At 32.6% G+C, this 12,729-nt stretch overlaps 1 protein-coding gene across 8 annotated transcripts in view; it reads left to right on the top strand.

Annotated features, from left to right (window-relative positions):
- KCNT2 (potassium sodium-activated channel subfamily T member 2) overlaps positions 1 to 12,729 on the top strand; it is a 364,046-nt gene that overhangs the window by 335,082 nt on the left and 16,235 nt on the right. For 4 of the 8 annotated variants that reach the window (XM_019465585.2, XM_019465587.2, XM_019465583.2 and 1 more), the window contains one exon: positions 1,025 to 1,325. In XM_019465585.2, coding sequence (XP_019321130.1) covers positions 1,025 to 1,325 — 301 coding nt within the window. Of the gene's footprint in view, positions 1 to 1,024; positions 1,326 to 2,704; positions 2,890 to 3,737; positions 3,787 to 12,729 lie in introns of all 8 variants that reach the window. The other 4 variants (XR_008424552.1, XR_008424553.1, XM_053908989.1 and 1 more) reach the window with 4 other exon arrangements.

The following is a 12,729-nucleotide window of genomic DNA, read 5'->3' as shown; positions in this document are numbered from 1 at the left end:
GGCCTACAATCAAAGGAAAGCTTCTTACTTTAAAAATCAGATTTAGTAGTAAAAAAGTAAATCAAAATACACTTTCTGAGTTTGTTTATTGTTTTTGCTTCCAATGGAGAATAGCCTGATTTAAATTTTATTTATGATTCTGGAGTACATTTGTGAAATATTAATATTTACAACAGATTTTCACTTAGAATACTGAGAACAGTTCCTGAAATACGTTTTAATATTTTAATCAGAAAAAGGTTTATGTCATGAATAGTTAATGCATGAACTAATTAAAAAGTGGTTTTGTTTTCTTCTGGGTCATGTGAGTAAATTAAAAAAAAAAAACACACTTTACAAAGTTCATTCCAATGCCATTTTGAGAAAGAGTAATAATTTAAAAATCTTTTAAAATATTATGAATTCCAAAAGTAAAACAACGTGCATTATATTTATTTAAATTTCATGTGAAATGCCTGTAGTAGATTTGGAAAAGTTCATTACATTGACTTTATTTGAATAAAATTTTAAAATATTTTTTTGTGGGGTGCCTGGGTTGCTCAGTCGGTTGGGTGACCAACTTCGGCTCAGGTCATGATCTCACGGTTCATGAGTTCGACCCCTGTGTTGGGCTCTGTGCTGACAGCTCAGAGCCTGGAGCCTGCTTTGGATCTGTGTCTCCCTCTCTCTCTGCCCCTCCCCTGCTCGTGCTCTGTCTGTCTCTGTCTCTCAAAAAATAAATAAATGTTAAAAAAATTTTTTAAAAATAATATTTTTTTTGTTTGTGTCTCCAAACAACTCTATGCTAGTAGGGTTATATTGCAGATGCAAAGATATCTGGTTCATATATAAGTTCAAAAAAAGTATTCTCAAGTAATATTTTTGGTGGTAACAAAATGGACTCAATGATCACGATTTTGCTCTTTCTGGGGAAAGTCTCCTGAGATATATAATTATACCAAGATATTAGCAAAAGATACCAGCATACCTCCAGGTTACAATTATCCCTAAAATATCTAATTATCCATATCCATTTCCTTTACAGTCTCAAATATCTATCAGTGTAGAAGAGTGGGAAGACACCAAAGACTGCAAAGAACAAGGTCATCACCGAAGCAACCACCGCAACTCAACATCCAGCGACCAGTCAGACCATCCCTTGCTGCGGAGAAAGAGCATGCAGTGGGCCCGAAGACTGAGCAGAAAAGGTCCAAAACACTCTGGTAAAACAGCTGAGAAAATAACCCAGCAGCGACTGAACCTCTACAGGAGGTCAGAAAGACAAGAGCTTGCTGAACTTGTGAATAATAGAATGAAACACTTGGGTCTTTCTACAGCGGGATATGGTATGCTCTTTAAAAGTATTGTGTGATATGGACTTGTGATTTCTTGCCATGGTTGTTGTGTAGCTGGTTCACATTTAGTAAGTTAAGAATCACATTTTTGTTTCACAGGCCAATTTGAAATAACTACTGGCATATATCTAATATAGAAAATTATGATGACAGCCAAAGTAAATGCAAAAAATGTTAAGTATTTGCATAGTTCTTTAGGCACTCTGCTGAACCTGTTACATAAATTATCTTAATTTTATTTTTCACCAAAACTCTTCCATTTTAGAGACAAGGAAACTTAGTCAATAACTTGCTAATTAGCTTGTTAATAGCGTGGCTGAGATTTGTAACCCGTTCTGTCATGTTCTTACACATGCACACGGCGTGCACATGCACACACACACACACCACATCTTATTCTAGGATCTGGGATAAAATGAATTTGAGGCATGGGCAAACAACTAAATGTAGCAGTCACAGATGAACTGAAATGTCTCTATAAAATTTGTTTAGTTTCTTGTGGTCCAGGAACAAAAGTCTCCAAAAGCTTTAATTTGAAGCTCAAACAGTACTTGATATATAGTATAGATCTGTATCAATAATTATTATTTCCTATGTTGATCTGTGACTGCAGTATAGATCAAAATGCACAGCTGAAATAAAAAACAAAGATAATTTAAAAATACATTGTTTACTAGCCTATGAATTTTATTAAAAAAAATTTGTCACACTTCAGAATAAAGCCAAATGATAAATTAAATGGTGTTGTTATAAATATAACTTGGGTAAATCAGAAGCTAAGATAATGTAAGTATTATGCAGGTTAAGGATAAAACGGAATGCACTCTGTATTTGCCCCCAAAGTCTCAACTTGAAACAGTGTACGTAGGGAGAAAGTTTAGTTGTTGAATTAGTTAGAGTTTAAAAGAAGTTAGCCTGCGTTTCTCTAAACATATTTACTGAGTACCAACTCTGTGCCAGGAACTATGCTAGGTGCTTTATGTGTATTTTTCATTACTCTTCATAACCCTGATTGAATAGGTGTCCCGTTTTACCCTAAGAATTTGAAGCTCAGAGCTTAAAGACCTTGCTCAAGGACATACAGTTGAAATGTATTGGAGTCAGGATTCCATATGTAATTGAAACAATTATTTTTTACTTAAGTGTAGTACAGACTCATCCGTGACCAATAATTTTAATATAATCATACAAGGTCTTACATTAAGAAATAAATTAGAAGAAAAATTTATCTTCTTTTTAAAATTTATATGAATAGCTCTTTGCTAATTTGATGACACTAAGTATGATTGTATTTCGTATAGAACTATAGTCCTATATTTGTGTGTACTTTTGTTAGTTATTATTCAGCTACTCTTTCTTTTTTTGGAAAGTTCTAGTAAATGATTGTTCATCCAAGTTCCAGCTGTGTTTCATGAACATTATAACCCAAGGCTGGTCCTGTAAGCAGTGTGGCAGATAACAGTTTGACTCTAAGAGACACAAAAATGCATGAACTGGCTGCATGGGAGAATCATCAGGGAACATATTATGTTTTTGCTAATGAAACTTCTATCAGGTACCTTGCATTTAGTTATTATCTGTGTTGTGTTTTTTTTATATAAATTTGTTAATTTAATTCTCACACTAACTCTTACAGAAAGGAAGAATGGATGTTGTCCACCTTCTTTTTTTTTTTTTTGCTTTCTTTTCCTTTTTATTTCTTCTTCTCTCTGTCCATTTTAACCATCTATCCATCCATAGATCCATCAATCCTTTCTAAAGCCATGTGTTGGACACCTTTAACAGCATAAAGATTATGAAAATAGGACTTGAGATTTAATACATCATGGACTTACTAGACTTCTCCATGTGTTCCTAACTCATAATAATTCATCCATGCAACAGATATTATTGGTCTGTACTGGGAATAGACTAATGACCTGTTGAGATAGGACTTCTGCATTTATTAGACTTATATTTTAGAAGCCAATAGATTTATCAGATTATTTAACTCCTCCAAGCCATTTTTTTTAATCATTGAAATGGAAATAATAATACCCATCTCATAAGTGTCTTGTGAGGGACAAATGGGATAATCAGTAATGTCCTTAGCTCAGAACTGGCATTCAATTAATACCACAAATCTTCCATATATCTATTTAAGTACTGTATGTATATCTGTGTTTTATACATAAAAGGAGTAAGTTGTGGTTTTTTTACCCACCTCAAAAAACAAAACAAAATAAAAACAAAAACAAAAACAAATTTTGCACCCTCAGAGGCAATATTGCCTCCATTGAGGATGTATGCTTTGAACCAGTTATTATTTTGCATGTTTGCCTTCCTTCCTTGAGAGAAAGGGAATGTCTTACTCACCTTTTCATCTTTGTATCCCCAACATATTACACATTTCCTGACACATAGGAACCCAGTAACTGCACATTGAATGCGTGAACAAATGGAATGCTTACAGGTGAGAAAACAGGGTCTCAAATATAAATGATTTCCTAGCCTACTAGACACTCAAGTCAGTACTTTAAGACTTTTGACTCTATGTCTATTTATGTTTCCACTATACCACATGTTCTTTGTACATATTGTCAGTATTTTATGGTGATTTACAGTTGAAAAACATTTTTACATACTTAAAAAAATGCATGATGATTAATTTAACCACAAGTTATAATCTGCTTTTTTTCTGAGTTAGGTCTGACGTGCTCTAAAAGAATGAATAGATTACTTTTGACCTGTTGGATATGAAACATAAAGGAGAGGGAAATGGAAGAGTCAAAAGATGACTTCTGAGGGTTCTTATTTGAACATTAAGTGTATGGTGGTGACATTCACTGAGCTTAGAAAAAGAAGACAAATATGTTGGGGTAAAGATAACTAAGTTTAACTCAGTGCCTAAAAGACTTCCAGTAGGTGATGCTGTAAAAGAAGCTGAATTTCTGCTATTGGGTGTCAGAAAAAGAAATGAGATCTTTTGTAGACTTGAGACTGTATATGCTGATAGAGCATTTGGATTTTAATTAAAGTCATAGGAGTAGATGAAATAACCTCTGATGAAGGGCTGTAAGAGAACTTTGGAAAAAACTTGTATTTTTCAGAAATGTTAAGGGAAGGAATATTTTTTAAAACCAAGAGACTGAAATGTCATAACTGAATTGCCCAAAAGATGTGCCATATTACAGTAGTATGCTATCAGTTTATTACATGGTTTATCATGACACTGATCCTTTATACTTTCAGAAAGCCCTGTGGGACCTGGGGTGGTTAGAGGCACTCCTCAGGCTGGTTACTTCCAGCCATAAGCAATTTTGTCTGTTATCCCAATGTGAGTGCAAATATCATTTCTTTTGTGTTCTATGATGTGAAAAATGTTGGGAAGCATTGGGCAGAGAAATAGGAAGCAATATTAAGAATGCCAAAGAGTATTGGTGAGTATAGTGATAAGTCATTGATGGACCGTGGTGAAAGTTGTATCAGTTAAGTGGCATGTGTACAAGTCAAATTTGAGTAGCTTGAGGAACGATGTGAGGTAAGGATTTGAATATAGTGGATATAAATATATTAGGGACCCCAAGGTATTGAAAATGTAATCTGTCTCATTGTTCCACCATCTATTGCTTCTATTGCCAAAATCATATTACAGTAAAAGATGAATGTGGGAACTCTGATTCTTTTGTCCACATTCCATCCAGCAGGTAAGAAGGAGATACCAGAGAACAAAGAGTGGTCTTTTCAGTTAAAACATATTATCAAATAATTACACACACCATTTCTATTATGTCCATTGGAAAAGAATATGTCTTATTTTTGATGGCCCAAACCTAACATTAAAGAAGACAAGAAGAAAGACTATTTAGAGACAACTATCTGTCTGCCACAGTAGATATTTTTTAAGAATTTTCATTGTGAAGGAAAGGTGAGAATACGGAGCTAACTGCATGGGAAAGTGGTGAGGGAAGAGAGACTGTTTTGAAGATGAGGGAGATGGAAGCATGTTTATTAAGATTGAGCCATTAGTGAAGAAGTTGGAAATACAGGAAAAAGATCATAGTTGGAACGCTTAGCTTAGATATTTGGAAATGAGCTTAGATATTTCAAAATATTTGTTTTAAATGCAGTAAATTTGTAAGTATTTTGACAGGAAGGTGAGTAACATTTTATGTGATGTTACATAGTATGCATTATGTGGCCAATATTATTTTCTAAATCTAAAAATTCAATTCTGGAACACATCTGACCCTATGGATTTGGGAGATGGAATTTGAGGACCTGTATATTTTGGGAAAATAGCTGAAGTGAAAAATCACAAATTCTGCTTGCTTTCCATTGAATTTTGGGGGGAAATTTCAATATAATTTTTAAAACTTCACCTCAAGGTTCATGGCACTGTATACTAGCTAGCCATGTGTTTTTAGGCCAAGTTACTGTCTTCCTGAAAATCATGTTTTTTTAACCATCAAACAAGGATAATAAAGCTTTCCTAAAGGGATGTGGTATAAAATAATAAAATGTATGTGCAAAAAAAAATAATCTGTAAACTATACAGCAAATATGAATAATTATAATTTTATGTTCATAACTAACCTTATTCTTCAACAATATATTTAGAATGGCTCTCACACTCACAAAAAATTATTCTTTCCAACTATTGACAGATTCTTGATGATTAGCCACAGAATGGCACACACTATTAAGTATAAATTGGCAAGCAAGTCTTCCTAGTGTGACTGCTCCTACAGGTGCTAGCCGGTTTTGACATGGATTGTTGTAAGTTTCGTACTGTTACTAAAAGATGAAACCCCAAGGGAGGAAAAAAAAGAAATTCTTTTCAGTAACAAAGAGATAAATACTAGTTAGACACTGGCTTTTATTACATCTACCAGAAAGTCTTAGTTTCCTTCTAAAGTAAATTTATAATTGCCCAAAATAATGAACAGATTAGACAAAATATTGTTTTAATAGCCAATTTAGAGACTCAATTGTTAATTATTCTCCTTCTTATGGGAAAGAAATAAGCAAAATTAATAAAAAAAGGATCGTTATTCCCACCCAAGTTACAATAGACGAGGTGGTGGTAGAAGGAGGAGGAGCAGTACTAAGAGGAAGAGTAGTAGTAATAATAGCAATCATGAATTTCTCATACTCTTTTATAAATCAACGATCATTTTTATATAAGCTTTTAACAAAAAATTTCCCAAAATCTTAATCCAAAAATCAGGTACCTAATTTAGTACAAAATTATTTACAAATTTATCCTAAAAAAATTACCAAGAAAGGAAAAAGCTCCATAGATAGATATTTCTTATGGAATGTTTTGCAACATTTAGTACTTAGGAGGAATAATGTTAGTATCTGAAGTCACTGTAACAACTTCATCAACACTTTAGTATTTCAAAAGAAATTGATACTAAATTTTTATTGTTTTTGAAATATATTATTTAACTTTTTCCAATACAAATGAATACAATAATATTGATATGTACAGTCAATATGTTCCTGGTATAGATTCCCAGAATATGGATGATTTTATGTTACTCTGTATTTCCAGAACTGATTCATTCTCATGAAGAGTCAGTCAGAAATAGAAGAATACATAGATGTGCTTGTTTTATGTTAATCTCATTGTACATACAGAATATTAATAGAAAAATATCAAACTCAATGCTTTTCTTAATAGATAAAGTAATGAAGCTTTCAAAGGGCATAATTGATGAGGTGATAATGATTTCTGGTAAATGAAAATATTTGAGCAATGAACTTTTCATATATCCCTAAATTGAAACTATACAGTTTTTCTTCATGGAGTTGTAACATGTCCTTCTCAGGACATTAATTTTTCAATAATATCAATATTTTTACATAATTTAACACTGCAGTCAACTTAATTGCACTTAAGTATACATATATTTTATCATTATGACTAGAAATTCAAATGCTGTGTTTATGTGTGTGTAAGAAAAATGTGGCCAATATGACTAGTGGCCAATTTGAATAAACGAAATATTTTTTACCATTAAGAAAAACAGTCGGTTGAATGAACTTTTTACTCAGCATATTATTGACAGAGCAAAGAATGGCCACCTGAAAGCATTAAAACAACAAAAAGAAACTTCCAATTATGATGACCATTTATGCTGTCAATTTAAATAACTAGAAAAAATATAAATCAATAGCGTGCAGACACTTGAACAAAAGAAATCATAACTCCGTTTCCTGAAAAAAGAGAATCAGATGGACCCAAGAGATGGAGATGGACCCAAAATAAAATATATATGCATTTATATGACCTTTTCCAGTAGAAAAATCAGTCAACAGAAACAGATCCAGAAAAACATAAATACTAAAGTAGTTTTTACAGTATCGTTTATATGTTCAACATTGTAGAGGAAAACAGAAGTATGATAAGGAAAGAAACTGAAGATTAAAAGAGACCATACTGAATTTCCTAGAGGTCAGAATTTATGATGCAGTATTAAAAATGAGATGTATGCTGAGTGGCATTAACATCAGAATATTGCAGAGGAAAATATCAATGAACATAAAGCCAAAGCAATAGACTATCCAAAATGCAGACTAGAGAGAGAGAGAGAGAGAGAGAGAGAGAGAAACCTTGAAAAAATAGAATGTTACTTATGGTGCGACAGTATCGTGTAGTCATGTAATTGGTGTCTCAGAAGGAAAGAAGGGAATGGATATTTGAAGAAATAATGACCAAAATTTTTCCAAAGTTGATGAAAACTATTCAAGATCTGAAGTTCAATGAAGCTTGAGCAGTATAACAAATACAATAATGCCAAGACACGGTGTACAAAATTGCTGAAAGCCAATGATAGAAGACTTCAAGAGGAGCCTGAGGAAAAAGACATTTTATAAATGAAGAACAAATACACTTGAATCTTGAACAACACAGGTTTGAACTGTGCAGGTCTACTTATACATATATTGTGTTCAGTATACACATACAGTACTGTAAATTTATTTTTCTTATGATTTTCTTCAAAACATTTTTTCTCTAGCTTACTTTATTTCAAGAGTACAGTATATAATACCTATAACATACACATGTGTTAAGTGCCTTTATTTATTGGTTAGGCTTTTAGTCAATAGTAGGTTATCAGTAGTGAAGTTTGGGGGCAGTCATAGGTTACAAGCAGATTTTCTACTACATAGGGGGCTTGCAACCCTAACTCTTGCATTGTTCAGGGGTCAACTGTACAAGGATGACAGCAGACTTCTTGACAGAAACTTTGCAAACCAAGACACAATAGAGAAACATCACTGGAGTACTGAAAAAAAAAATAGTGTACCTAAAACTTTAAATACAGTAAAAATATATTTGTAAAATTAAAGCAAATAAAGACTACTGTAGACAAACAAAAGCTGAGAGACTTTGTCAACAACAGATCTTCACAATGAAAATAAATGTTAAAGGAAGTTCTTAAGACAGAAGAGAATTGATGCCAGGTGAAAATTTAGATCTAAAAAGAAATGGTAGGAGTGCCTGGCTGGCTCAGTCAGAAGAAAATGTGCCTCTTGATCTTGGGGTTGTAGGGTCGTAGGTTCAAGCCCCATATTGGGCATAGAGATTACTAAAAAAATAAACTTTTTTTTTAAAAGAAAGATAAAAATAAATGGTAACTATGGGAAAATATGAAATATATGTTTTACTTCATAAATTTTGTGTAAGGACAATGTACTATTTATAACAAACATTTTAAGGTTTATAGATTATATACAAGCAAACATGTATGGCAATAATAACTCAGATAATAGGAAGGGAGAAATATAACGTAGTCAGATTGTTATACTACATATGAAGTGGTATGTTATTTAAGCATAGCTACTGAGAAGTTAAAGCTGTACATTGTAAACCCTAGAGAAAGAAACAGCAAAGTACAGTACACCAGTGTTTGTTAAAAAAAAAGAAAGAAAGAAAAAGAGAAAAGAAAAAAGAAAAAGAAAGAAAAAAACAACCATCCTTGCTTGTTTGTATATTATCTATGACTACTTTTACTTTACAGTGTAAAAAGTTTAATAAATAAAACAGAGATCGTATAGCCTGAAAAGCCTGAAATATTTACTATCTAGCCCTTTACAGGAAAACATTTGCCAAACTATGACCAGGAGAAAATAAAAATAATGAAATCAAAGAGATGTAACTAACAACCAATAGTGCAAATGAATTGGAATGATTATAAGAAGAAATTTTTAAAATCTTAAAAACACAACTAGGAAGAAGGTAAATTAAATCTAATTATATTGATATTTATATTAAATATAAATGAACTAAACATTTCAGTTAAAAAGCAGAAGTCATCAGATTAGATAAAAAAAGGCAGGGTCCAACTGTGTATTGTCTAAGAAATGCACCTAAAATTTAAAGAAACAAATAGGTTAAAAGTAAAAGCATAAAAAAATATATTTCTTGCAATCATAAATCCAAAGAAAATTGAGTGGCTATATAAATATTAAAGTAGATCCATGCCATACCATGGATGCTTGACATTATGCAAACGTTATGCAAAGAGGGGAAAAGCCATGCAGAAACACACTGCAGACTTCTAGAAAAGTGATTGTTTTTAGAAATAAGTGATTGCTAAGGGTTGGGGGAGTGAGAGGAACAACCGACAGCAAAGGGCAGGAGGGAGCTTTTTGGCATTATGGAAATGTTCTCTATCATAATTATGGTAGAGCTTGCATTACTGTATGTATTTGTCTAGACTCCTCGTGCACTTGGAATTAGTGAATTTCATTTTTTGTTTAACAGCAAGTGTATGAGATAAAAGAACAGCAGTGATTATCCTAAGATAACTTAAAGAATGTTTAAAATCATATAAGAGGTTTAAAGTAAATTTAGTGTTACAAGTAAACCTATAACTACAGATGTGTGACCTCTATTCTGAAGACTGTATTTACATACTATACTGCTTCTCAGAAAATTGCTAAAAAGGTCTATGAAGGAAAGGACTTGGCCTATCTTTTCATTGCTCTGTCCTCTGATTTAGAATTGTAACTGGTCTAATCATAACCAGTTAACATTATTAAATGACTAAATTGAAGAACAAAATAATACATGTATGACAAATTATGATTATCAACTATCACAAAAGTGCCTCCTATAAGTCATATGGAAATAATACAGGACAGCTGCAAAATTGGAAACGTTATTTTTAGGTTGTGCAGATATTATGTTCAATACATTTTCTTCAGCCTCAGATATTGTTTCAGGTGAAGTATCTTTAAATTTAAAGCAGTGTGGTCAATTGTTAAAATGAAGAAAAAATATATAGTCTTTCCAAAATCTTTTAGATTTTCTGTGGCATATTTATTCTACTTTTTAAGACTATCAACTAGAGTCATAGTTTTAAATTTAGAAGTACTTCACCTGAAAACATACCTAACACATTTGAAAATGTAATTAATGTTCTACTTAAAAATAAGTGTACCTATACTCCTGACTTTGCAGACAACCTGTATCATTTTGACTCACATCACTTAATATAAAATATCTGCCGTCAGAGTATTTTGAAAGAAACGAGCATTTATTGAGCAGCTCCCATTCACCAGGGACACAAAATTACTCTGAATTACTCAGTACTTGGTGGGGGTGGGAGAAGGGCACATGCAGTGGAGAAAGCATTTTAACAAAACAAAACTGGACTTTACACCATTGAGAAAATATGTTCTTACAAGTATTATTCACTTTTACTTCCGTTATTTTTGTTTTTGAATACTCTATCAATTTCAAAAATAATGATAAAATAGGGTTTTGTGTTTTGGTATTTTAATATTTATAAAAGAATAGATTTTAAAAGGTTAGGAAACATTGCATACTGTATTTTAAAAGGAAAATTGAGCCTAAAGTAATTAGTTTTGTGTCTGAAGCTAGTAAGTGATGGAGTGGCTCATGGCAGAGTTGGAACTGAACAATTTCTGAAACTTGGCTTTAGATCATGCTGCTTATTTTACTAATTATTTCATCTAATCTTCATTTCTTAGTGGTTTATATGAAGGGAGGTTACAAAAGTCCTGATTTTTATCTTATGTATCATAAAATAGTTCTAAATTATTGGAAGGTAATGAAAATTGCTTAAAATAGAGGTAATTAAACAGAAAGATTCTTTTATCCTTATCTCTAACCTTTTTTTCCCCTTAGACTGGTAAGTTCAGTAAATTTGACAAAAGAGTTGTACTCATAAGCATAGCTTGGTATTAAACTAAAACAGATGAGCAAATTAAGTCAGCATTATAAAACTCGCCAGTTTTATAGTTGAATAACACATAATATGTTTAGAAGTTTAGAGGTGGGAAAAATGAAATCATCACTGGGTTATGCTACTACTGATTATTTGGATTATTGGACTATGTAGAAGAAATAAGCACTGTGCAACTGAGAGTATTTTCCTCAATGAGGTTTCTTGCAGTGACTGAAGAAAAACATACCCTCATTCTGATACATCAATTTCTTTGTCTTTGCTTTTTTCATCAGCCATATATGCTGTTATATATGTTTCAGCATAACCATATATGCTGTTATATCTCTCCCATCTAAGACCATCTCAGTCTCTCCTTCCCTCCCTTATGCCTCCCATGTTTCCTACCCCTACTCTATCCCCACTTTTTCAGGCTCGCTATCCCCACTCTTTCAGGCTCGCTAGCTATCTTTTCCTCCCTTCTTTCAAATTTCCTTCATTTCCATTGCTCCCAGGATACCATCATCTTTCACCTGGGCTTCTGCACTGTGTATCTACTCTTCTTGAGACCAGACTTGAGGCCCTAACGTCCATTTCCCACAAAGCAGCCAAGAAACATAATATAGTCAATAGGAAATTAGATCACACCACTAAATCTTCCACCCTAATAGCCCTTCTTGGTTTCCCATTGCTTTTAGAATAAAATTCGAGCTTCTGATGAACATCTATAAAGCCCTACGGGATCTGGTCCTAGCTTGACTTTTCAACATTGACCCCAGTTAATCTCCTTCTTGCTCACTTCAATCCAGGGCCTGTTTTCTGCAATTTAAATTCAACCATCTCAGTCTTTCCCATTGCTGTTCTCTTTGGACACTTTTTCCCCCCTGTCTTTGTATGCTAACACCTTCATACTGCAATATCTATACAGTTATTATTTATAGGTTATGAAAGGATTTTGCCTGCACAATAATAATAGGAAACCTTTATGTAGCACTTAATATAAATCAGACACTGATTCTAAGAACTAAACATTTATATTAATATATTAATTTTACATAATATTAGTTATTCATTTATAATTTAATTCTAACATTAACCTATGAGATAATACTATTGTTCGCCTCCCTTTTACAGGTGAGGAAATCAAGCACAAAAGATTAGAAGAAATTAAGTAATTTGCCTAAGGAGGCCTTAGCATGAGTAATTGAGAA

This window comes from Panthera pardus, unplaced genomic scaffold (assembly GCF_024362965.1).
Source record: "Panthera pardus isolate Hobbes unplaced genomic scaffold, ASM2436296v1 HiC_scaffold_21, whole genome shotgun sequence".
Lineage (NCBI taxonomy): Eukaryota > Metazoa > Chordata > Mammalia > Carnivora > Felidae > Panthera > Panthera pardus.
Note: the sequence above shows the minus strand (reverse complement) of the source record. Positions and strands in the feature narration are given on the sequence as shown.